We start from the raw sequence: 26,849 nt of genomic DNA, 5'->3' as shown, positions 1-26,849 counted from the left end.
CTTAAATAAACTACACAAATTATTTTATTTAAAATAATTGTTAAAAATGAAAGTAACATGGTTCCACGAGTTAATTTGACTGAATGAATATATTACAGAAAATTTCCTGCAGTTGTAAAATGTCCTGTGTAAACATTTACGCTCCCTGTAAACAAATGCATTTAAATTATGTATTTATTGTTTCTGCAGATTTTTCAACCTGCAAATATTGCAATAGAATGGTAATCCTGATTGCAAGGCCTTTCTTAACTTTGCCATTTTTGTTGTCTCTCTGTGTTTGCCACTTGAAGGCGCTATTTCCACTGCTGTATGTTTCAGAAAACAATAGCGCTGGCTAGTGTAGGATAAGGATACACGGCTTGGTCCTCTCTGGTCTAGACATCACATCATTAGCCAAGTCAGCTAGTAAGCTGTTTATTTTTTTTGACAAAATGTCAACCACGACCGGCGGCGGAGAGTTTGGCAACCCCTTACGAAAGTTCAAGCTCGTCTTTCTGGGCGAACAGAGTGGTAAGATGGGCACGAAGTACTTAGAGAAGCGTTAATTTGGTCAGATGAAAGGAAATGTTGGGAGAACTGGCAAGATCAGCTAACTAGCTTTGTGGTGTTAGCTTAAAATTGCACGGTATGGTACAGTCATGTAGTGTATATTAGTGACCAGGAATGATACGGGACAATCTGTTAATTTTGCAAGGTCAACAAAGGATATTAGAGCATGACAAAGATTATTAACCTACCGATTTTTCTCCCCGGTGATGTCATTGAATAGCTACCATTAGCTTGAGATAGATCGCTAAACTAGCTTGTTTTGTGCCTTAAAAGAGGGCAAGAATATGACAAATTATTGTGTCGTAGCAGCTGTATTCAAAATTTATCCACATATTAAAAATTAACGAAATGAGTCAATGGGCATTGTCATTGTTCCTCCCATTAGTTTGTGATGGAGGTTCGTTGTTAGCACGTTACTTCTGCTTGTAGCTAGCAGTTAGTTAGCTCTATTGGGCTAAAACGTCAATGTTGACGCTCGCTTGCGCACTTTAAAGACTTACATAGTTGCTCTAAGTCTGTTACAGATCACAGGCTTCAAACAGAAAATCTCAATAATTAATTTAAACCGTCTGTTTGTCGGTGTATAGTTGTTTGGCTGTTAGCTTCCTGCTGCAGCATCTTGAACAAGCCACGTCGACCGGTGGTTTCGCACCAGTCGGCCTTTTTCCTTCATTGCCATTATTTTTGCTCAGGTTCAGAGACTGACCCTGACATTGCAAAACGTGGCTTGTTGTTAGTAATGTTTGTGTCGTGTAATTGATACAGTATGGTATTACGAGCCAGCTGTCAGGGGTCGAATACATTTTAATTTTCCAGATTTTGTGGCTCCACCCATATTGCCAGCTCAGCGTGTGGGTTCAGTCGTCCACACTGCATCAGTGGTAATAGCAGTTTACTCACCGTGTGATGTCACCGACTCATTTTTCTTCTCTATCTCTTCATTGAATACAGACTTAATTACACAATTATATAATTTTTAAATTTACCATTTGAGTGGTGGTTTTAGGCTTGAATTACCTGGAATACCTCTTGTGTTACTAAAGTGACTGTGTTTTTTCTGTACAGTTGGGAAAACCTCACTCATCACCAGGTTTATGTATGACAGTTTTGACAACACTTACCAGGTAAAAAGAAGTTATAACAGGGATTTGTGTAGTCATTTTTGTCTGAAAACTGACATTTTTGCCACAAGCACAGGTGTAATAAAAAACGAGCGAACAGTTTCAATGCGACTGATCATCTAATAACATATGTGACAGTTAAAATAGAATAAAATAGACCAATTTATCATGTCAGTAGCTGATACTTGTAAATATTTAGACAAATTTAAATTGGACAATTAAAAAAAATTAACACAAAACAATAGGCAAGGCAAGTTTATTTGTATAGCACAATTCAACAACAAGGTGATTCAAAGTGCTTTACAGAGACATTAGAAACAAGAACAAATAAAAAGCATGATTTAAAATTGATTAATACTTTATTAATCCCTGAGGAAATTATGGGATCATTTAGTTTAATTGTATTTGGCATAGGGAATTTGCATTTAGTAATCTGTCTATTCACATTCTTGTAAATATGGTAAATATAGTGTCCATTTTTGCGATCAGCTTGCTAGCTAAGCCCCTGAGGTTTTACCTTCTGTGAAGTGTATAACGAAACATGAATAACGGGTTACTTCAAATTGCCGAAACCATTATGTTTCACCAGTCAACCAGAGTAGAATGTTTGCAACACACAAAGGGCTTGCTACAAAAATCACTTACTCCGGATGTTAGGAAGCATGTGAGTGCATTCCACTGATTAGATTATGAGCGCTACCTGTGTGACAAGTCTAAATGTCAGTAGAAGTAGTAGTAGTTTATCTTTATTTGGCTCATTTAGAGTTTAAATGACAAACTCCTGATATAAGAATCTACATGTAAGGCAAATTAACTAAATCATCAGCCTCAGATTTAAGTACAAAAATCATGACAGAAGGAAAAAGAAAGAACTATCATCTGTTTATGTCAAGTCCAGCTACAGATGAACTCCTATCTAAAGCATCTTCACACAAAACCGCTATCACAATACTTGATAATTTTGTTCTTTCTGGACATTTTTTAGCTATGTTATGAAAAAGGTCAATAAAATATGTTTTTAACATATAATGTAGGTAACGATTCTTTAAATGTATGTAATACATTTAACTTGCTGGTAACACTGTTTAATTGAAGTGTTTGTTTTACAGGCAACAATTGGCATTGACTTTTTGTCAAAAACTATGTATCTGGAAGATCGCACGGTAAGCCCAGTGTGTTACTGTAATTTACATCATTCCAACTGGTCAGGTATTAAAACTGCCATAGAAGCATGCTTCTGCTTATTATCACACCATTCCACATTGTTTATAGATTATCCTAGTTTTTTGTTTTGTTTTTTCACTCATTTTGTTGAACATGTGATCGTGTTTTTAGTTCCCATCATTATTTCAAGATTTTGTTTTCCTTCCATCCCCTGGCTGGATCATGAATTGCCCCCATGTTCCCACATTTGTTTCGTGGCTGGCCACAGATCCGGCTGCAGCTCTGGGATACAGCCGGACAGGAGCGTTTCCGCAGCCTCATCCCCAGTTACATCCGCGACTCAGCCGCCGCTGTGGTGGTTTATGACATAGCCAGTAGGTATTGTGGCTTTGCCTCTCCTCCTTGTCCTTCACTTAGTATGTGGAAGGGCAAAAAACAAAATCAAAAGCACCAATGAGCCTAGCAAACCCGCTGGATAGCATGTTAGGGTATATTTCAGATACTGTTTGTATTAGGTGTAGTGATTCAAAAGCATTTCTCCAGCAGTGTCCAGGGGAGTGTAAATGCTAATAGTTATAAGTCTTACTTGAAGAATAATGAAAAAGATGTCTGCCGATGTCACTTCATGAGCAGAAATCCTGTGAGAGCTGCCTAAATAATGATTCAGCAGGGCCTACTTTCACATTTGCATAACACCCGTCATCTTTGAGCCTTCTGCATTTGAATGATTCTTCGCAATTCCTCCATTTAAAGGTCATTCTCTTCTTTACTGCTTGGCTTGCAATTCTTTTTATGTCTGTCCTGTTCTCCACATTCTCATCCTTCCCTTTGCTGCCCTTTATCTCGACTTTTTTTTTTTTTTTGTCAATTTCTTCTTCTGCAATTCCAATCCTCAGGTCCGGCTCCAGCTTTGGGACACTGCTGGACAGGAGCGTTTTCGTAGCCTAATTCCCAGCTACATCCGTGACTCTACCATTGCTGTGGTTGTTTATGACATCACCAGTGAGTCAGGGCTGTCCTCTAACCATTCTGTAGGGCTCTAGAGTAATAGGAAGGAAGCTCTTTATTTCTGCTAGTACACTAATACAAAATACACTTCTTCTCCAAGCTTTTTCTTCTGAATACTCCTGCTCACTAACACATAACTACAGGTTTTTCTTATATAAGATTAGGCTTTTCTCTAGGCTTTTAACTGAATGTATTGTAACAGATGTTTCATGTATTTTGGGGCACATGTGGCTGATGTGTATAATGATTTTGTATTTTGTTGCTTGTTTTCACCCCATTTGCAGATCTTAATTCTTTCCAGCAAACCTCAAAGTGGATTGATGATGTTAGAACAGAGAGAGGAAGTGATGTCATTATCATGCTCGTCGGGAACAAAACAGACTTAGCGGATAAAAGGTACATGGTTGTGAGATAAGCGCGAATGATTGTTTTCTTGTTCTATTTACAAAGATTGATAAATGGATCCTAGTGCATTTACAAAACAGGTATCTTTGTGTAGCATAAACTCTGCCAAAGCCTGGAATCCCACTTCCCTTCAGTGCATCTCATCCAGTTTTTACTTTTATTATTTCCTTGTAATGTTGCATACTTCAGCCTTTCTATGAGTTATTTAAATACTTTTATTTATATTGGGGGTTTTTTTTATTTATACTTTGATCATATTTCTGTTTTGCCTTTTTTTTTCTTTTGCCTTACGTTTTTTCTCTTCATGTCATTTTGAATATTTTTTTGTGTTTTCCCCTAAAAACACCACACTTCCATCCTTCACCCTCACCTTACCCTTCCCGGGACCATGGCAGGCAAGTTTCTGTTGAGGCGGCAGAGAGGAAAGCTCGTGAGCTCAATGTGATGTACATAGAGACCAGTGCCAAGGCTGGCTATAACGTCAAACAGGTTGGTGTTCAGCAGGAGCAGGTGTAATGGTGACAAATTATCCCGTTTCAAGCAAGGCTCATACTGTCTCAGAGGTTAGGGAGGCCCGCCTGTGACATCTGGGGTGTGAAGCTCCTCCATGTCTTCGATCATTTAATGGATTAGAGTGTGGCTGTTGAATGAATCATTGACCTTCGGAGTGGATTTTATGCTGTTTCGTCTTTACTCAGCACAGCAGCCTCTGTCCCTTTGTCTCTGTCCGCCTTATAAACTAACCACTCTCTTCTTCACTCCAAACAAGATTCATTGCTGAGCTCTCTTTGTCCTTCTCTCCATCTCTTCTCTTTTCTTCTGGCCTGTCCTCTTTGCGGTTTCTTTCCATATCTGTCTGTTCGGCCATCTCCATCCTTCTGCTTTTACCGGAGTAGACAGATCACCACGGAGGAGGGCGAGCAGAGAGCTAAGGAACTGAATGTCATGTTCATTGAAACCAGCGCAAAGACTGGCTACAATGTCAAACAGGTAGCGATTCCGTTTTCTCAGGGTAGTTGAGCTAATTCTACTCTGTCCCCCCTCGTGGCTCATCATGACCTGTCGTAGCTTTCTCCACACAGACTTTTCAGTGCAGTTGCTCTGCGCAGGTTTATTGCAACTGCCTTTATTTCCCAGTACTCTGTCTGATTTGCTAAAACATTTCTATGAATATAATAGATTTTCTCAGCAGATGACTGTATCGTTGCTTTGACTACCACTTGTTTTTATTCAATGAAATGCAATATTTAGAGATAACTAGCTATAATTTAATTACATACTGCCCATTGACTACCATCTAGGGTTTGGTAATATGATAAACTGTATTGTTACCAGATTTTCAGTACTTTCCATGATAATCTATCTAACTCTAATGTATGACTGTATTTGGCTGTTTGGAATCAAAAATTTATCATCAAGACTGAAATATCTCACTTCTTTAGGATGCCAGGGGCTTTGTTTCAGTGTGAGTGCCTTAGTGTTGGGGCCTTAAGTAAACATGTAAATAAAAACACATTTCTGGAGATTTGAGTATAAACAGTTTCCTGCTACATCTGTAGAAAATGTACTGTACAGTCCTGTGAAAAAGTAATTTCACTCTTACTGCTTCAATAGGAATAAAGAGGCTGAGTAGCAGCCAGGTGCTGCTTATGAAATGCACTTGATGAAATGATGATCAGCAAATGTGAGAACCTCTGTGAGGTCTGGAACATTGAAATGTGTTAACACAATGCCACAGTCTTCCACTAAAGGGACAGACCGTGCAATGTTTAGATAAACTGAAAAAACTCAAGAGCTACATGTCAGACTCTAGACATTGGTTAGCATGTTCAATGCTGAAAGATATATGATAGGACATTTTGGGGGGGTGACTTATTTTGAAGGTTCCCAGAAGGAGCATAGTTTAGTTTGCAAAGTTGTATAAGAACAAACCGCTAAATCTGTGGAGCAATGTCCTTTGGGCAGATGGGACCAAAGTGTAGAGATTTGGCCGTAAAGCGTTGTGCCACATTATGCGAAAAACAAACGCCCCGTACCAACTGTCAAGCATGGTGGTGGAGGGGTGATGACTTGGACTTGTCTTGTAGCCACAGGACCAGGATACCTTGGAGCCATCAAGTCCACCATGAACTTCTCTGTAAACAAATTATTCTTGAATCAAATATGAGGCCATCTGTCCAAAGACTAAAACTGGGTCATTCAGCAGGACAACGATCCCAAGCACATCAGCAAGTGCACAACAGAAATTAGCTCTTAGTTTTTTACAGGACTGCGTAAAGACCTGTGAGAGTTTTTCTTTTCACAGGACTGTCTTGTGTTTTTTGCTACTTAAACTACTACATTTTATTTACCAAATTGTTCCTTTCAAATGTTTAATTTTTCTTACTGTTTTGCAGCTGTTCCGACGCGTTGCTGCTGCATTGCCTGGGATGGATAGCACACCAGAGAAAAGCAAAGAGGACAGTATCCTTTTTGAGTTGCTTTTGCGCAGAAATTGCTGCCATACCTTTTGTCATGCCACAGTTTTAAAAATATTTGTAACTTAGCACTGACTGCGACTTAGTTGACTGGAAAGAATGCAGAGAATGAAAGGCACTGCAAAAAAAAAAGAAAAAAAGAAGTGAAATCTGCAATTCATGTGAAGTGTTACTTAACTAACTTCTTTCAGTGATCGACATCAAATTGGAGAAACAGCCAGAGATGACTGTAACTGAGAGCAGCTGCTCATGCTAGTACACCTCAGCCCCTGCCAGCCTGTCTCCTCCCCACCAACAGCTTGTCTCTCAGTGGCCACTTTCCTCCACCCTTGGCACACGGCCATCGGGATGGAGGACCTGTCTTTTTTTTTTCTTCTTTTTTTTCCCTTTTCAACTCAGTGACTTTTCAGAGTAACCGTGTGGATGTGCATTACTGTATTGAAACAAATTATTTGGGGAAAAAATGGTTCAAAAGTAAACATTTAAAACAAGGAATAAGTTAATTGATATGTTCAGATTTTCATCCAGTTGCATGGCATTATATAGGATTGCAGACTGACATAGCTAACTGCTCTTGAGTTATTGCACAGTTTAGAATCTTAGTGCTGTTACTCTTGTTGTTGTAAAGTAAAACTGCTTGGGATTATTTAAATGACTCTACAAGGTTGAGTTCTCTGCCTATCCTTTTGTTTTTGTTTCAAATGGAGAGTTCTGTCTCCTAAACGGCTTATCATTTGTCGACTTTGTCTTATTTTGAGGAAGTAACGACTGGCTCTCAACCAGTGAACTGTTATCATTGCAAAACATTATATTACCACATTAGGCTCAAGTAAACCCTTTTCATTGTGTCAGTGGAACTACTTATACCTAACACGTCTGCGAGCTTACATTGCCAAATACAAGTGTGTAAGCGGACCGGATTAACACAAATTTGTATTTAACAGTACTGCAGAAGGATGTGTAATAAGGAAATGGATATCCATTGTAAAAGGGAAACCAGCCCAAACAAATTAGAAAGCCTACTAACCTAAAAGTTTATATGTTGTTGAATGAGCTCTGCACTGTACTAACATGTCTGAGGAGGCATTCTGAGTAGATGGTCCCCTAATACTATGAAAATCAGTTTTTCCACGTCGATGGAGAGTTGTCACTTTGGTCACCATCTCATCGACGATTTGTGTTGTGTTGATTACACTATTGCAACAACATGCAGCATGCTCACCCCGCAGGATTTCCATGGATAAGAACACAGATGCCTTGCTTGTTTGTTCACCAACGTTGTGCACTGAATCAAGCCACAATATTGTAAAATATCAGAGAAGCCTGCTGACTGGTTCATGGCTTCACTAGTTGTTTGTAGAGCTGGTAGATAGATGTCCTCAGATACAGCTAAAGCTTACTAACACCCTTGCTGTAAAAAAAAGTGCAGACGTTAGTTGCCATATCTTTTGCTGTATTGCTATTGCCTGTGTAGGACTGTTGGTTTATTTATTTTGTAACTTGGACATACAGCTAACATTGTACGCGTGACCAAAAGTACAGATGCCGATACGCATGTTTTAAAGTTTTATTTTATTTATTGTTTGCGTGTTTGCTGAGGCGCCACCTACAGGTGACATTTACGCCTAGTGAGTTTGGGGGGGGGGGGTGTTTTTTTTTTTTTTTGCCGGTGTGGTCTGTTGCTTGATTTACAGTCACAGTTAAAGCCTACACCATCTCCCAAACCAACTAACCAGCCATAGCACAACAAAAGACACTGATCGTTTGCTGTAGCTTTTTTTTTTTTTAAATGTCCAGCGTTTTTAAAAAATGGATTTGAAAGTTAAGGTATTTAAATTGCAACGCGAACAACCGTTTTAACATGAGCAGCTCTTCTATTACTAAATACTCAGCTTTGTGCTATTCTGAATTGTGTCTGTCCATTTGAAATATGTCTACTCGTGTTTAGCAATGTTTGTGTGAATACTGTACTATTACTATCTTATGTATAAAAAGGAGAGTTAATGACAACAAGTGTAGGCTTATCACATGGAGTAAAATAAAGATATTTCACCAAAATTTAACCTCTGTGTTCATTTTGTTTTTAAAACTCACTATTTTATGGCAACAGTCATATTAATTCTGTTCATTAACCTCCTAAGACCCGAACTCTTCCACAGCATGCATTTTTGATTTCTCTTTGATATCTGGGCATATTGGGACCCGATGAATGTAAAAACAAAGAATGACCAGATTTTTTTTTTTTACCTGATTTTTGTTTCTAAGAAAAATGAGAGCCACATATGAGGATATTTGTTTAAAATTTCGATAGAACAGTAGCAGTATAATGTCCTCGTAAGTGGATATCAGGCCCCTGTAGAGCAAAATTGAGTATTTTGGTCTAACTAACCCAAAATGTGATGTCCACATATGTGAACGCCAGGTCCTAGGAGGTTAATAAAGTTCTAAATGAGTCACAGCACCTGAGCCGGTTATACATAGGTGTGTCACACGTCACCATTGAAACTATGTAACACATCACAGTTGTAAAATGTTGTAACGTGAGGGTTCACTAGATGGTTGGGAATCTCTCTGAATAATTAGGAACAGCAAGACGGAGACGGATAACTTTTTAGCAGCCTCTTTACTTTTAGCACACTGCAACAACAACCCACACTTCCTGTGTGCCGCCCTCATGAATACTTCACTGGCCTCTCAGAAGCCAGGAAATCTTATACTCAGATCAAAACAGGGAAAACAACCAGGTAGATATAACACATACTTATTACTGGTTTGAACATGCATGTCTAAACATTCAAACATGTAAACATGTAAATATCAAAACACGTAACCACCAAATAGCTACATAACTAGCTTTATAACCTTTGTAAACACCTCTTTGTATATCAAGGTAGATTTAGATTTACTTCTACACTTTACAATGTTATAACAGTTAGGTGTGGTCAAATGTGAGCATGACACTGCATTGCACAGATCTGCTAATATCTAACTAAAGAATGTAAATGAAATTTTATTTCCAATAATCCTGCTACAGATAGATTATTACTCTCATCCTTGAGTATTATGTGTCCAGATCAGAAGGTTCTGGAAAAACCTTCACTTATTCCAAGTTGTATGCAGTAGAGAGACATTTCTTAATAATACTTTATGCAATACTTGAACACAGCTTTGGTACAACACTAACAAATCTCAGCTTGCATTTTCAACAGACGTGTTCTAAGGGCTGTTGGGGGCTTAAGACTTGGTGTTAGGATGTTGGTACAGTAAGAAGAACCATCTTTTTCTGCATCCTATATTCATGGTGCACAGTCCTCACTGCTTCAGATGACTGCTTTTCCCAGACGTGGGTTAAGCCTAGTCTTTTACAAAAAAACTTTTTCTCATTGGAGATCTTCACCTAATTGTACTATATAAGATTTGCTCTTTGGGTTGGATACAAGTCTAGGAAACTGGCTGAATAAGAAAAGCCATCCATCCATTACTTTCTGCTAAATAAGTGGATAAAACAAATTCTTCAACAGATTTCAAAACCTGTTTTGCTTGCACGTGGTAGAGTTGGGTGTTTTGTTTTTTCAAGATGAGACAGGCCGTACATCCCTAAATATCCATGTGAAAAGACACTTTCAATTTGCTCAATTTAGTCAGGAATTCAATGTAGACTAGGTCTAATTTGAACCAAAGAAGCCTAAATGGTTCAGACTGTAATGCCACTATCAAATATAAGTGTGAAAATCAGATTTTTTTTTAAACATTCCACTCATAGTTTACTAGAGGTGTGCTTTTGTTTAGTTTTCACAGTCGTGATGATACTCAGAATGGATCGACGCTGAGCAATTCTCACCTACCCACTCCCCTGATCCGCCCACAATGCGCAGAGTACTGTGAGTGCACCCCTGTTTGTATTGTTAATACTTACTCAGAATAACACCCAGTAAGGCTGCTCTTTTCTAAAAATACTTTTTAAGTTTAGTTAAAGTTTCGACCTATAGTAGCTGCACTGACAGCTGAGGGCGGGGCACACCTTTTTTTTTTCCCTTTACGCACACCTGGTTTCAGGAAGTAACCTCTACGTCAGCGGGAGAGGTGTTTGAAGGAATGGCTCAGGAATTCAACACAAAAATCTTGCTCAACTGGACAGGTGATCAGCAGACATATATCTCTCTCACCGAGGGCACCACGTCGGCAGAAGCTTTAAATCTCGTCCGTGGAAAAGCACAGAGAGACTGAACTTTTCTGGGGGCGATCAGATTGAAGGATATTATTTTTCTTTTTCCTCTTTAAGAAGAAAGGCTTCTTTTAAAACAGACGAATATGTCTCGGGTTTCGAATATTTTACCCGATGAGGCGGTCTTTGTTGACTTCAAAAAACAGTGTTTAGCAACCGACAACTGGCAAAATAAGTATGACAACAATGGGATGCAAGTGTGGATCGAGGTGCGCGCTGTGAATAAAGGAAATCACGTACCTAAAGTCCACAAGATGAAGGTGAGTTTGCTTTAGCACCAAATCTAAAAACTATAATACCGTTTGAAAAATAAATCAGTTTTATTAGGCTGTCGTGCTATGTGGGTGGTGTCCTGTAACCCTCTGTATGTTTTCCCCCAGTGTAAAATGATAGTTAATGATGTGTCAGCTGCTACCATGTTCGACGTCCTTCACGACAGCCGGTACCGCAAGAAGTGGGATGTAACTATGCAGGAGAGTTTTGACATTGCCCGGCTCTCTGCTAATGCTGATGTGGGCTACTACTCATGTGAGTGAGCACTCTTATCACTTGCAATGCTCTGTGTGTGTTTGTGGTTTGGTGTGGGCCTGATTAGATGTGAGATCTTGTGTTTGCTGATACAATAACTACAAGTGTGTGTGTGTGTGTGTGTGTGTGTGTGTGTGTGTGTATATATATACTTGATTCAGCTCTCATCTATGAAGACTCATCTCATCTATGGCCTCTTGTTACACCAGTGTATTTATTGCCATAATAAGGGCAAACTTGTTGAGCCTAAATACTGAACTAACAGAGAAAGCTTGCCAAAGTATAACATTATTTATGTCTTTATTTATTTATTTATTTATTTATTTATTATTTTGGCCTTCTGCAGGGCGTTGTCCAATTCCATTAAAGAACAGAGATGTTGTGACACTGCGCTCGTGGCAGGTCACAGATGACGAGTACATCATGGTTAACTTCTCAGTCAAACACCCGGTACGCCACCTCCTACATCCACTCAAGATACATAGCAACCATTGCCTCTACACATACTGTTTGTACATGTCTTTGACACCTCTTTGTCCTGTTATGTGTGCACTGATTTATTGTTTTTAAAGCTAGCCTTATCCATTGTCACATTGTGCAGAAGTACCATAAAAATGTATAGTGTTCCTTATTATTCTGCAAATGTTTTCCTTGAATTATAGAAATTCCCTCCTCGCAGCAACCTCGTAAGAGCCGTTTCCATCCAGACGGGGTATTATATCAAGGCCACGGGACCAAATAGTTGCATTTTTACATATCTTTCACAAGCAGACCCCAAAGGTAAAACTATATGCAACAATTACTTTGTTCCATTCAAACTTAGAGTTCTTGATTCATTTCTGCAGCGTTCTTACGATGAATGTGTGTCTTCTAGGCTCTCTCCCAAAGTGGGTGGTGAACAAAGCATCCCAAGTTCTTGCTCCTAAGGTATGTAATGATTCACAACCACTTCCACAGACCATTTCCTGCTAAACATTTGTTCACCTGTAGTAAACATCAGAGCTGTAAGTGATATGGTTAAATCCATAAGCACAGTATCGGCATCTGTGACAGTCTAGGTGTGTTTTCACAAGGGTTTTTAAACGTGCAAGAGGGGTGTGTGTGTGTACATGTGCACACTCATAAGGGAGGGGAAAAGTTTCACGTGTCTTAAGTGACAATGGTAACCATAGAAACAATTTAAGGGCCTGTCCTGACAAGGCTGCTGACAAAGTAGAATCTCAGCTTAAGCTGTCAGTCACCCTCCTGGAAGAACCCAAGTTTCATATTTTCCGTAGATTAAAACTATTTAGACCAAAGTGTATCCACATGTGTGTGTGTGTGTGTGTGTGTGTGAGAGAGAGAGAGAGAGAAACTATCAATGAGACAAGAACAACAGCAAGAAAAGTATTTCTAAAAGTCTGCGTGAAAGTATTTCATATGGTATCTCCAGGTCACATAAATCTGACTGGAAATGGGTAAAAGAACAACTTAAATTGCTTTACACCATCAAATCTACCGATGTCTAAAAAATGCATACAACCATTATAAAACCAGGCGTTCAAAACACCTTATTTAAAAGACTTTAGAAGTGTATCCATTTAAAAACCTACATAGGCAAACAAAATTTAAACCTTCTCTCTACATACTCAGTTTTGTTTGAAGAACTAGATTACTTGCCATGTAATCTACCACGCAGTGTTTTATGACCATCTTTATCTTCAGCTTTGTTGACTGAGAATGGAGGAGTGCAGCAGTCCTTTAACAATTGCATCATCGCTTCTCTTTTTAGGTAATGAAGAGTGTGCACAAGGCGGGACAGGAATACTCAAACTGGAAAAGTCAGAATTCCCCCGATTTGAAGCCCTGGCTGCACCCAGAGCAGAACACCCTTCCCATGATGGACCCCGCTGAGCTGTCAATTCAGAGAGCAGACTCACTGGAAAATGTGGATGAAAGCTCAAAGCTGGATGCTAACGAAGGGGAGGACAGCAGCTAAATTGAATGATAGTGATGGGAGGAAAGGTGGACAAAGACGGAGAGATTGAGAGGTGGACTGTAGATGGACTTGAGGTCTCCGGCTCTCTGTGATGTAACCAAGATCCTCCAGTTCTAAATCGGTGTGCCTTCGAGGATGAGCAAGAGCATGAAGTGTTTACAACTGTCTGACAAGATGGAAATGAGCACAGATCAAGTTGCCATCACCTCAGTCTGTGTTGAGCTAAGCTAACTTCCATTGTACAGGGTTAGAGGTTTTGGGGTTTGAATGTGACACATTTGCAATACTACATTTACAATTGGACCAAAGACAGTCGATCTTTAGCTGCAGCTACATGAACAAATTTTAAGTGGAAGAAAGGGAAATATACTTGACTTCTAGCAGGTCATTATTAGTGACTGTGAATAGAAATAAGATTAGAAAGTTGGCAAACACCTGTGGAGAATTGTGACACTAACGTCTCTTCAGAATATGGCAAAGGAATCGGGTCTGAAAACAGCTGAAACTGTTTCAGCTCACTTTATCTTCATTTGGGGTTGTAGTCGACACAGAACGATGGTAACGTTGTGATAATTTATACTTAAACACGGTTTTGTTAATATGTTCACAGCATAATGTACAGGTAGCAACTTGTGGGGCAGGTTGTCTTTATGTTTGTAATTAGGAAGGCTCTTTTTGAAGGTGTGTTGCCTTTACTCAGACGTTGTGCAACCAAGGTGTTTGCATTGTAAATTATTACAAATGGTAGAGTTTCATTGGTCCACAAGGAAGGCACTGAAGTGAACTCCCAGTTAGGTTGTATTGCCAAGTCACAATACACACAGAATTATTGTATTTTGTTAGTTGAATATCAGTTGACCTGAAGGATTGGAATGACCATAAAGGCTTTTTTATTTATTTATTTCAAGTTGATGTAAATTGATGAAGTAATGGCCTGGGATGAAGCCCCTGTAGGTTGACTTTTTTTTCATATTAAACTATTTAATGATAACAATGTTACAAGGCATTCCTTCTTTTCTGTTTTCTTTTTCAAATAAACCTTAAGGTTAACAAGCTTTTGTACTCATTGTAATTGTCAAATAAAAGGAATGCAGTCAATCAGTTTCAAGAGAAACTGACTTCAAGGATGAAACAAGTTTTGCTACTTGCACCAGAACAAACCGGTCCTTCTCTAGCTTTGGTTCCAGTTCTTCAAGTGCACAAAGCCAAACACTAGAAAAGGTCAAGGAGTCGAGCTTGATTTTTGTAATCGTAACCTCTATAAAAAAAAATGCAAATACTGAACCCATTCAAACAAATTTTTTACATAAAAATGATCAGTGTGCAGAAATAAAGACAATACCTCGATGAAACTGGTAGCTATTAACGTACAGTTTATTGTATGAATGCATAATGCACTAAGATCCAGAGGTATTCAACTGTTTTCTATGAATGTTCCATTGTATGCAGATTTAATTTGCAGCCAGAGGTTGGATCTGCAGATTTTACTGACTATGCACATCTTGAACCATGCAGGCCAAAATTATGAAAGCACCAGACTGTCTTTGGTTTGAATTAAACCTGCAAACATTGGTGCCTCCTCACAGATAACACCCCATTACAAGCTTTACCACTACGCTACGATAAATGTTATGCACTTTAATAGCACGTTACAAGCCATGCTCGTAAACCATTTGGCACCTCAGACACATAGTTTATGCAACAGCATTAAATCAGCTCAGGCGCAGTTTATGTAAAACTCGTGCATGGAACATAGAAGTACCAAAGCCCTCAGTAGCAGTGACTGAAATGTATATTTACATCACTTAGCATTTCGTACACAATTACAAATCTTTACTAAATATGAAAAAACAGCATTGTGCAATATATTCATAAATTCAACAGAGGTCGGGTGACCATAACTCATATCAAGTGATGGTGGTTTAGTCCACACATATGCAAACATCTGCAGAAATATCATAACAGGGCTTGAGGAAACATGGGAAAGGTCATCTTTAAATCCTTTGCTTGACTAGAAAATATTTATTATTTATCTGTTCTATAATTTATAGTGTAAAATCTAGTTTATAGTCTTAAAAAAAGCTCTGCATAGAAACAACTTCCTAACCATATGTTCAATCGAAGTAGAGTTCATCATGTGAAGCATGCAGAAAGGAGTATCTATGAAACTCAGTCTTTAACGTCATGTATATTTTCCTTACATGAAAGACTGAATGAGATTGTTAGTCATGCATTAGTCATCTTTGAGCTGAGACAGAATGGAGGCCAGAGTGTGTGGGAGGATGTTAGTGAAGTGCAGTAAAGTATCCTTCTGTCTTTGTCTCTCTCTCTGCTGCCATCTAGTGTACGGTCCTCTCCTTCTGCCGTTGGTAGTCTGATAAAACAACACACAAAGGACACCATTAGAGTACTGACATGGGCACTGTTATACATTTCTGTATCAGTATGACATAGCTCAAAGTTTTTACTGCTTTAAAGTTTTTATTGTCTTTTGTTTTTGCACTCAGATAAGCCAGATGATAATCTTATTATTATGTGGGCACGATGGCATACTGACAATGCTCAAATTCTTGCAAAATTCAGCATGTTTTAAATATATAACTCATGCTGTATTAGCACACTGAGGAATAGTAAAAGGCACAGACTAAAACCTGCTTTCAAAGCCAAAGTGAGCACAACAGTTTCTTCTGAGCATTTCTTTTACTTAACCTAACAGCAAAACAAGACTCAGACATTTAAGGACATTAAGTGTAGATCTGTCTTAAAATAATATCTTACAAGATCTCTACCCATGAACACAAATTCTGCAGGAAAACATTTTTTTTCTTTCTTACTTCATCTCTCTAAAACATCTTAACAGTTGAGATAAAAACACATGTTGACATAAATGTTTTTTTAGGTTGTCAGCATGCTCCTGATACAATCGAGTAAACCAACGCTTACTGTAGGGAAAGAAGCGAACCTTCATCAGGATTTCTCGCGCAGTTTTCAGAATCTCTACAGCCTGAAGAAGACAAACATTATCCATGATCTTAAACAGAAAATATAATGCAATGTTGTGATGAACAAGATATGGAACAAAAAGAAAACTGCAACATTTGGCTCCACCTAATCTTGCGTTTTTTTAGTATGAGATCTGCTGTTTCACTGGAAGAGCAGATAGATCAGGAGGACAAGCAAAAACCTGTCCTCCTGACAAGTTTCCAAATACAGAAATCATCTGTGAGTAGATGCTTTCTGTATTTGCACATTAATGCTACAACATGCATTTGCATGTCAAATTTTTTTTTTTTTTTTAAAGCTAATATTTACACATTATGTCCAAATATTTACATGCTGCAACAGGAACTGAATTTTTCAAAATAAAAGCAAAATGTACATCTCCTCAAGCATTGCTGATTTTAAACAAACAAAAACAGAACACAAAACAATTATGGTGCATCTAGTGCGTCATCATTCTCACAGCGGTTTGATTATGGCCAGAATGGCTTACACTTTAATTCTCTTCTAGAAAGTCATTCATGCTTGAAAAAAAATATGCAGGAAAAAAAGTTTCAAGCCTCTTTTGTTTTGATTTTGATCATTATGGCTTTACAGCTCATGAAAATCAGAAATCCACCATCTCAAACTACAACAATATTTCAATTTCAGTTTGAACAAATTATGGTTCAAATAGTACAAATAAGGTGCATTTCTTGATCTCGTTCAGTTCATGCAACCACAATCACGGGGAAGTCTGCTGACTGACAGCCTTCCATGACGAGGGCAAACCACAGAAGGCCAGTGCTGAAAAGACTGGCTGGTCGGTGCTGTGTCAAAGCATATCAATGGAAACCTGGCTGGGGAAAAAAAAATATGACATGGTGGGAAAGTATCCACAAGCAGGGATGGCCGCAGCTTTGAGAGGACTGTCAGGATAACTCCATCCCAGAAGGTGGGAGACCTTCACAAGGAGTGGACTGAGGCTGGTGTCAGTGCATCAGGAGCAGCTTTGACATCAGTTCAAAGCTTAGTTCGAAGTTTTTCACATGAAATTTTTTTTTGTTTCATTTCGAAATCAAGTTCCTAGACTCTGAAAGAAGACATTTTAGAGCACTTGATGCTTCCAACTGCCGGCAAGATTCATGGAGATGCCAATTTCCTTTTACAGCAGGACTTAACACCTGCCCACGATGCCAAAACTACCAAATGGTTTGCTCACCATGTTATTGCTGTGCTTGAATAACCAGCCGTCTCGCCTGACCTGAATCCCACAGAGAATCAATGGCATACTGTCAAAAGGAAGATAACAAACACCCAACACAAAAACACAGACGAGCTGAAGGACACCATCAGGCCAACCAGGGGCTTCAGTAACACCTCCGCAGTGCCACAAACTGATCACCTCCATGTCACACTGCACTGATGTAGTAAATCATGGAAACAGAGCATTGTCCAAGTACTGAAAGAATAGGTGAACACACTTTTCAGAAACTGGACATAGTAAGATTCCAAATCCTTTTTTGATCTGAAATATTCTACTAATTTGAGATAGTGGACTTCTGATTTTCATGAGTTATAATCCATCATTTTTTGAATGAAGGTACAAAAACAAATGAACTTTTTTTTTGTAATATTCAAATGTTTTGAGATGCACTTGTATATAATGCTCATTGTGAGTATAAATGTCATGGTAATTTTTAATGGTAAAAATGAACTCCAATTCCGCCAAGAACAGTGGTCAAATATCCCGTCAGAATAATTCAAGAACAGGACCACATTCATGACAGGGTTAAGTTTGTTTTACAAGTATAGCCACAATGTGTGAATGAGTGTGTAACTAATAATCCAAGAATAATAAAAAGCATCTGGTTGAGGTGCAACTTGCTAAGAGACATTCAACCAAATAACAATGAGGGTGTAGGGATATTTCTGAAAATAAATTAAAAATGAATAAAATGAATAAAATCTCTAAATGTTGTCTCAAATACTTATATTTTTAAATCTAACTTAGATTTAATTTAATAATTTACCTCATTGCTGATACTCTTGTTGTTGCAGAATAGGGTAAAAATCTCACCCACAGTATATAAAAGGGTATCCAATATCAAGTATTTTCCCGGGTATAGGTATCAGTTTTTTTCAACTCTTGAAATTTTGAAATACAAATAAAACAATATGTCTAGATTATCCTATACCGCACTCCCCCAAATTAAAGTTGACTTACTTTTTGTAATAGTGAGCTTGATATTGACACAAAAAATTATTATCGTGATCACCATTATAGGTTTACTTGAGCAACCCCGCCTTGAATATGTTCTGACTATATTGAAGATTAAAGAGCACAGCATAGTATGTGAAGCTATTTGTTATTCTTGTACATACATGAATAGAAATACACCTAAACTAAATCAGATTTATGAATAGAGTAGATTTCAATATGTAAGTGTGTGCTGGAGACAATGCGTTGAATAAAGCCTGTTTGAAATTCAGCCTCGACTTACTCTTGAGTGCTCTATGTCTTGGAAATCAACATCATTCACTGAAAGAACCTGGTCTCCCTCCTGTAGCCCTGCTCTGTGGGCGTCTGAATCTGGGACCACCTGCCAGCACACAGAAATGATTTAAATTGATTAAAAATAGGCAAACAAATAGTCAGCAGCACAGCAAGAAAAAAAAAACCCCCACATTAATAACCAGGGCTGTGCACGCACCTTGGATATAAAGATCCCTAACTGTGAAGCTTTCCCACCACGGATATTGAAGCCCAGCTGCGCTCCTGGAGGCTTCTTCAACACAATGGTGCGAGGCAGAAACTGTGTGAGCTCATTGTTATAGTCAGGATGATGAACCCGCTAAAAATGAACCAAGAGAAGAAGAACAGCCAGCAATATTTAGCTTCTTTAAGTTTGCTTCTTCTGCCTTAAAAACAATGTGATAAGAGTCAAGCATCATATTCAACATATTCAGCATGACCTGTTTGGAAAATAAGCAGATCAGCAACAACAACAACAACAAAAAAGGTATTTCCTTTGGGATAATAAAATCTAAATAAAAACATTCACAAAAAATATCCACCCATTTGCTTTCTGTAGCACATTTAATGGTATTGCACAGTCCTGACCTTTGCAGTCAGGCGCCAACACCTCTTTGCTTGTCAGATTTCCAAACGCATATAAGACAGGCTTCATGAACTCACTGAAACCCAAACACTAACTGAAAAAAAGAAGTTAAAGGCGCCAACTACGAAACCATGACAGACAGAAAAGCCTCAAGGAGACACAAGGACTGTGCATGCACCTGCAGGTTACAACCTGTATGTGACCACCTATCACATTACATTGGGCAGCCCCATTCCTTGGCCTGGAAGATGCCATTAAAAGCTACAAAAAGCAGTAGCAAGAAAAAAAACTCCAAGAATCTTTGTGACTCTCAGATAAACTTAATAGTATTCAGTAAAATTACCAGTAGATATTTTAGGTACAGCGCTGTGAAAAAGTATTTGCCACTTCCTGATTTCTTTTTCCCCCCATAATTGTGACACCTTCATATTTTAGAACATGAAACAATTTTTAACATGCAACAGCTACTGAAAGATAACCCAAGCACAAAATGCATATCTGATTATGATGTCATATATCAAAAAGGCCCTGTGTGAAAAAGTAGATACCTCCTAAACCCAATAACTGGTTGTGCCACCCCTGGCAGCAAGAAGTGCAATTAAGTGTTTATGATAACTGGCAATGGGTCTTTCACATTACTGTAAAGGAACTTTGACTCACTCTTGCACTCTTTGTGGACCACTCAGAGTTAGACTTACTGGAGTGTTTCATCATCTTACTAAATAACCCAAGTTTGCTCTAGCAGGTACACAGACTAATGGCTGTTCATTCTCTCAGGGTTCTCTGGTGGAGAGAAGAATTCATGGTTCTATCAATTACAGTACATCGTTTAGCTCCTGAAGCAGCAAAGCAGCCTCAGACATTTACACTACCACCACTATGTTTGACTGTTGGTATGATGTGCTTTTTATGAAATGATTTGCTAGTTTATGACAGATGTAAAGAGACAAACCTTCCAAAAAGTTCCGTTTTTGTCTCATTAGCCCATACAACATTTTCCCAAAAGTCTTGGGGATCATGAAGAATATTTTATGGCAAATGTGAAACAAGCCTTTGTGTTCTTTTTAGTCAGCAGTGGTTTTCTCCTTTCTTATTGTTTAATCGTGACCTTTGACCTTAACTGAGCCAAGTGAGGCCTGCAGTCTTTTAAATGTTGTTCTGGGTTCTTTTGTGACCTCTTGGATGAGCCATCAGTGCACTCTTGGTCAGCCCCTCCTCAGAAGGTTCACCACAGTTGCATGCCTTCTCCCATTTGTCGATAATTCTCACCGTGGTACACTGGAGTACCAGAACCTTAAAATGGCTTTGTACCTCTTTCCAGACTGATCAATGTCAATTATTTTGTTTTTCATCTCTTCTTGAGCTTCTTTAGATGATGACTTTTTGCTTTTTAGTTAAGATCGTTAGGCCCACTTCTCTTTGTCAGATGGCTTCTATTTAAGTGATTTCTTGATTCAACAGGTCTAAAGTCAGAAATCAGTAAGGGGGCAAATACAATTTTCGGCACTGTAAGAGCAGCCAAAAAATAAAGCACAACTTATAAATCGTAACTAAAGTTGAATACATAAATAAAATAAAATAAAAATATACACTATATAATAAGGTACACAATGTTTAGCACATGATTTAAGCACAAAGGTTAGTTGGATTAATATCTGCCATACCTCCTGTGGAGGTATCCATGCAGGTGGGTTCTCATAAGAAGGCAGGAATACCACTGGCAGCTGGTAATCGTCGTAGGGAATTTTCTGGTCCATGGTTGCTAAAATTCCCCACCGAGAAGAGAATAGCAGTTCATTGTTATGAACTACGGATGCACTGGACTGCTTGATACAAATTAAAGGGAAATCCCTGAAATCCAGACCGCTGATTTAAAGGGCTCAGGTGTATCTATTGTGTTGTGGTTTCGGACACGTAACTTCAAGTCAATATGTCAGTCCCTATTCCATGACTGCAATGCCTTCATTCACCGGGGTTTGGCATTAATGTACCCACATTATTACACCCGGTTTTGTATGTATCATTTTTAGATAAGGCATAAAGACCAGAGAAGACCAAAACATCAGCTAAAACACAGCTGCGTTCACAACTCTGTAACAGGTTAGCCACCAAGTCCGAATAGGGACGTTATATGGCTAACACTTAGAAATACCTTTAAAAAAATACGCATGTGGATCACGGGGAAGAAGCGAGATAAAATAAACGTGTGAAATGATCTCACAGTGGACAGTTTCATACAGCAATAACATACAAACGCATCACGAGCTAGCACAACGATTAGCTTACTGTTTAACTGTAAACGAGCTCGCTCCGCTCTATTAAACGGGAAGCGCTTTGACACGCGTTATTATTATCACAGGAACTTTAAAATAACGGTACTGGAATCATTTAGCATTGAAAAACATGAATGACTGCAACAAAACAACAAAAATGTATCTCACCTGCCAGTCAGAGGGCTAGCAGTGTGAACTTGTTGCTGTAAGCAATGGCAGGCAGCTATAGTGCGTTATCGCCACCTCCTGGTGTGGAGTAGTTACTTCAAGAGGTCCGACAGCATTGTGGAGTATTCGCGCGAATACTTTTGAACAGCTACAAAAGTCAAAGCGCGTGAATTCGTGTATTTGTGACTCGAGAGGGCGCAATTGAACAGTTTTATTCACTGATTACAGAGGTCCTAATCACAGAGTTGAAGTTGTAAGTAGTTTAAAAAAAGTGAATAATGAGTAAAAATTTACATGACAATTTTTTTGTAATATTTACTGCCATTGCAATTTATTTTAAAAACGTGTGTGAAAAAAATTACAAGGTAAAAAAGAAAATCTACATACTCTCACATTTTATCCTACAAGTGCTCACGTTTTGCAGCATATTGACCTCCTGAAAGCTCTTGCAGATGGAGATCTTAATGGCGGCTAGCTGTAAAATCAACCGGGAAGTAAAACACCTCGGTGATATCTTGCAGTCTGACCAAAAAAAAGTTTGCAGTTTCATAATTATCATTGCAGCAAAAACTTCTGTATTCATTGTGGTGTTAAGAGCTTGAAAAAAGAAGTTTCACCTCTCCTCCAAGGGCCTTCTTCAGTTCTAAAAGGTGGAGAGTCTCAGGTATTTTACCCCTAGTGGTGGTTGACCCTGTGGGGGTAGTTGACCTACTAGTGATCATATGCATCATCCTATCAGCCAAATTTTTAAGACTGCCATGACATGGATGACTGAGAACCTACACAGACATATTTATTATGTTTGCTCATCATTTATGTCCCCGTGTCCCGTGTCTGGATAGTCATATTCTTACATATAATCTTATGTGGGGAAAAAATAATCAGAAATTACAGTTTTTTCTGAATGCTTAAACCCTAACTGTGATTCCTGTAGCACAATCTCTAAAACTATTCAGACTTATAGCAAAACCACTCACTGGGTTTGCAAAACTAAAAGCACAAAAACTGCTTTGCACTCAGTTTGCAATTTTGTAACACACACTTTGCAAAACGGTAGGCACAATTCACTGCACAACACTCAATTACCAAATTTCCAACACACTCCTAGCAAAAGTATACACATGTATGGCTATCATTAACACTAATTTGCCAACTGTCTGGCACACTTTCACATGTGAAAACTTTTTTAGATAATTAGTTCACTTTGCAATCAGCCTAAGCACTACAATACAGGTAAGCTGTGTGTGCGGAGTACAATGGAGGGAGCAGAAAGAGTGAGAAGTAGAGGAGGCCGAGGAAGAGGACGTGGAGGTGAAGAAGTAGGATGAAGAGGACGACAAGGACAAGGAGGAGCAAGAGGAAGACGAGGAGGGGGGAGAGGAAGATGAGGAGGGGGGAGAGGAAGGGTAGGAAGAGTAAGAAATAGAATTGCCGATGACATCAGAGCTACAATAGTGGACCATGTAATCAACCGTGGAATGACCCTGAGGGTAGCTGGCCAACGGGTCCAGCCTAACTCGAGCCGCTACACTGTAGCAAGTACCATAAGGACATCTTGAAATGAGAATCGGTTAGTACAGTCACTTCGCACAAAGATTTGTAGCACTGCCATATGCCAATGAGAAACACACCAATACCATTGATGTAAAAATACTGAAATTGTTACTTTACAGAATTGCTAGATGACCAGATGCTGGGGCAGAGGAAGCATGTTCACTGCAGACCAAGTAACCCATATAGTCATTATGGCGATTGCAAATAATCCTATACTTGGAAATAAACACTTGTGTTTGTTTTGATGTGTGTGAATAAACACCAGTACTTGAAGTTTGGATCCCTCTATGCTTATGGATCTATGACAGAAGTATGAGCTCAAACTGACATAGCCTACCTTGTGCGCAGAGAAAGCAAAAGCCAGATGTGTTTTGTATTCATACCATCAGTGTGCAGTTGGCGCATTGTGTGCTTAGTAGATGATGGCTTGTGTGTACTGTTTGATACGGAAACACCATTTTTACGAAGGTGTGAAGAGTTAATCTAGCTGTGTTTGCTTTTGCAAGAGAACTACAATGTTTTGATTATTGGGTGACAGGTTTTCTTATTTGTGTGAAGAGTTTTGCAAAATTAGCCAATAGTTACAAAAAATGTGCTCAAGCAATCAGAAAAAACTGTAAGATCACACACATTCTAAATGTGAACTGTGACTACAGTTGCATATGTTTGCATTTCTTTCTAACTTGAGAAGAAAAAAAAACCAAGTGAAAAATGTGTGTTGCGAAATGCACCCACTTTGTGTGAAAGTTTGTGTGAAGCTGCTTTGCAGAAACTTGACGCGTGATATGGGCTCCATTATGCTAAAGCTTTATAGTGCATACTCTGTAACTGCATTTATTATCTTCAGTCAAATAGTGAAGCATGAACAATTTTTTTATTATTGTAGATTAACAATGGTTTCAGCACTCAGACATGACTTTGACGATAGTAAATCATGCACAATGTTTACTGTTCACTGAGACGGTTTAAGAAGGCTTCAGGTCTCTGCAAGTTGGACATTGCAATTAAATTAAATGAAACACGTGTTGACAGATTGGAATGAAAACACAGAAACTTTGCAAGATAGATAAACAAAACTATGGCAAGTTTTTTTTTGTTCTTTTCTTTTTTGTCTTTTAAATATGTCAGCATACCGAAACCGCTTTCAAGAGTTCCATTGCTGCTGGAGCATTGCTTGAGTACTATTATAACCAAAGTAACATTAAATAAAGTCATAGTAAAAAAGAAAAAGAAAAAAGAAACTCCACCTTCTGTCAATTCTAAACTTTTGTATATCAGGACATAATCAAAATCATTCCTACCAAGGTCTTCAGATTAGGTAAATACAATGGGAGATGAGCAACAACAAAGGATCTGTTATAGTGTGTCATTGTTTATTTAAGAGAGAACTAAACCAATGTGTAGAAGCAGTGCGTGAAAAACTAAGTACGAGGTCCACACACAAAAGTGGTGCTGAGGATTATAGCTAAGCATCTCTTTGGTCTCATCTCTTCAAAGGACATTGTTCAAGAAGCCATGTGGTTTCATCAAATGCAAATTTGAGAACTTGAGCCCTGCAACCATGTTTTAGGTTTTTGGTTTTTGTAGAATGAAGAGACTTTCTCCTGGAGATCCCCCCCAAAAAATAATCCTTGCTTACCTTGCTTACTGAGGCCTATAGCGTCCAGGTTTTATTACAGTTTCTGAGTACCGCACTGTCTGGATTTCAGGTGGAATTAGTCAGACGTCAAGTCCTGGGACGATTAGCAGCCGTCTAGAATGTTTTTCACCCCTGAATAATCTTTCTCACTATAGAATGATGGGCTTCAAATTATTTGAAAATGACCTCGTAACCGTTCCCAGACTGAGCAGGAATTTCCTTTGCAAGATCGTCACTGATGTCTTTTCATCTTGACATTGTGTTAACACACACCTGGAGGCTCCATACCAGCAAACTGCCAAAACCTCTGTTTTATAGAGATGCTTTGATTTTTACGAAGATCAATAAATCAAGTGCGTTTGATTAGCAGCACCTGGCAGCTATTTTAAGTCTTGATTCCTGTGAAAGCAGTTAGGGCATGCTGAGTTTTTCACACGCTGCTTCTTGCATTTTGACCAAGTTTTTGTTAAATAAGTGATAACACAGAGTAAACGTCACATTTTGTTGATTATCTGAGGTTATGCTTATCTAATTTTAGGACCAACTAAAGACCACACATTTAAATTTTATGCCCAAATGTGTAAAACCTTACAAGTTACAGTGAGGGGTGTCCTTTCCATTTACCATCAGAGTACATTATGCCTGCGTGACTTCGTTCTAACACTGCTGTAAAACTCAGCTATTCTGATTTTCACTTAAGAAAAGGTACACCAGGATGTAGAAATACTGATCCAGTACAGGTTTTTTCAGTTTGACTAATTCTCAAATGATCGTTGAAGTTGTCAAAACAGTACATCATAGTTGACAGGATTTTGTTACTCTTGCACAACTAAAAGCACATGAATCATTCTTAATGGCACATGTGTCTACAATTTGATTTTGTCTTTAAAAATATTTAAATAAAATCTTTTTTATAAGATAAATTGTTATATTCTCCAAAATTATATTAGAATTAGTTTGTTGCGTAAGTCGTGAGGTGCAGAATATTCCATCAAATCATAAAAAATCTGCCAAGCTGTACACAAACGACATGGATAAGGAGTGGTCATTGTAATGTTTCCAGTTTCATGCTCATATTAAAGCAGCTTTCTTGTACCAAGGGTATCCATGAAAAGATACAAAAAGAAGCATGATCAGCTGATCGGTAAGGTAGCACAAGAGGTCATGACAGCATACGGCCTCACAGAAACACTGTATCTACACCCAAGTACACAAGGTGCACATATTTTGTATCAGAGCTGGAATGAATACTGTTCATGCTGTGTTGCTCCTTTTCTACAGGCTTTGCTTTCAACCGCGATTTTATCAAAGTCAAAGTCAAAGTCAACTTTATTGTCAATTCTGCCACATGTACAGGACATACAGAGAATAGAAACTACGTTACTCTCAATCCCTAGATAAAATAGCAAATGAACATTTAAATATAAGAGTGATTAAAAAATGCAGGTAAAATAATTAAAAAGTAAAAATTTAAATAAATACAATACAATTTTACATATAACAAGAAAGCTATACAATATACAATATAATGGGTAAATGACATTGGGTGTAAACCAGGCAAAGTAGTGCAAATAGGCAAATAGTGCAAATGGAGATTTAGTAATGTACGGTAAGAGATAGTGTAACAACAGATTATTTTTCCACAACAGGAGTAAAGTC

The 26,849-nt window shown here is 38.4% G+C and overlaps 3 protein-coding genes across 8 annotated transcripts; 2 read left to right on the top strand and 1 right to left on the bottom strand.

The window, feature by feature from the left end:
• The first annotated feature begins 297 nt into the window (after window positions 1–297).
• rab41 (RAB41, member RAS oncogene family) lies at window positions 298–8,787 on the top strand. Of its 5 annotated transcripts, none has more exons than XM_082554884.1 (8): window positions 298–510; window positions 1,615–1,673; window positions 2,780–2,833; window positions 3,731–3,836; window positions 4,127–4,238; window positions 5,144–5,237; window positions 6,644–6,710; window positions 6,916–8,787. In XM_082554884.1, the coding sequence occupies exons 1-8, from the start codon at window positions 432–434 to the stop codon at window positions 6,978–6,980; spliced, it is 636 nt and encodes a 211-aa protein (XP_082411010.1). In that variant the 5' UTR covers window positions 298–431; the 3' UTR covers window positions 6,981–8,787. The 5 variants fall into 5 exon arrangements, 4 of the variants coding, with proteins under 4 accessions (XP_082411010.1, XP_082411009.1, XP_082411008.1 ...); XR_014280138.1 differs by lacking the exons at window positions 3,731–3,836; window positions 6,916–8,787 and adding exons at window positions 3,103–3,208; window positions 4,643–4,736 and having other exon boundaries at window positions 300–510; XM_082554883.1 differs by lacking the exon at window positions 3,731–3,836 and adding an exon at window positions 3,103–3,208 and having other exon boundaries at window positions 300–510.
• A 1,985-nt stretch (window positions 8,788–10,772) lies between these two features.
• On the top strand, window positions 10,773–14,508 carry stard14 (START domain containing 14). Its single transcript, XM_082504954.1, has 6 exons — window positions 10,773–11,209; window positions 11,330–11,477; window positions 11,824–11,927; window positions 12,140–12,257; window positions 12,352–12,404; window positions 13,249–14,508. Exons 1-6 carry the CDS (start codon window positions 11,036–11,038, stop codon window positions 13,453–13,455), a joined length of 804 nt encoding a protein of 267 aa, XP_082361080.1. The 5' UTR covers window positions 10,773–11,035; the 3' UTR covers window positions 13,456–14,508.
• Window positions 14,509–14,811: 303 nt separating this feature from the next.
• Window positions 14,812–22,125, bottom strand: pdzd11 (PDZ domain containing 11). 2 transcript variants are annotated; one of them, XM_082504965.1, is made up of 6 exons: window positions 21,998–22,125; window positions 21,221–21,318; window positions 19,149–19,289; window positions 18,939–19,037; window positions 16,418–16,459; window positions 14,812–15,829 (listed from the first exon to the last, which is right to left on the bottom strand). In XM_082504965.1, the coding sequence occupies exons 2-6, from the start codon at window positions 21,311–21,313 to the stop codon at window positions 15,689–15,691; spliced, it is 516 nt and encodes a 171-aa protein (XP_082361091.1). In that variant the 5' UTR covers window positions 21,314–21,318; window positions 21,998–22,125; the 3' UTR covers window positions 14,812–15,688. The 2 variants fall into 2 exon arrangements, with proteins under 2 accessions (XP_082361091.1, XP_082361092.1); XM_082504966.1 differs by having other exon boundaries at window positions 15,685–15,829; window positions 16,399–16,459; window positions 21,998–22,124.
• Window positions 22,126–26,849: the final 4,724 nt, after the last annotated feature.

This window comes from Aulonocara stuartgranti (assembly GCF_965226115.1).
Source record: "Aulonocara stuartgranti genome assembly, chromosome: 2".
NCBI lineage: Eukaryota > Metazoa > Chordata > Actinopteri > Cichliformes > Cichlidae > Aulonocara > Aulonocara stuartgranti.
This window is presented reverse-complemented; position numbering and strand designations above follow the sequence as displayed.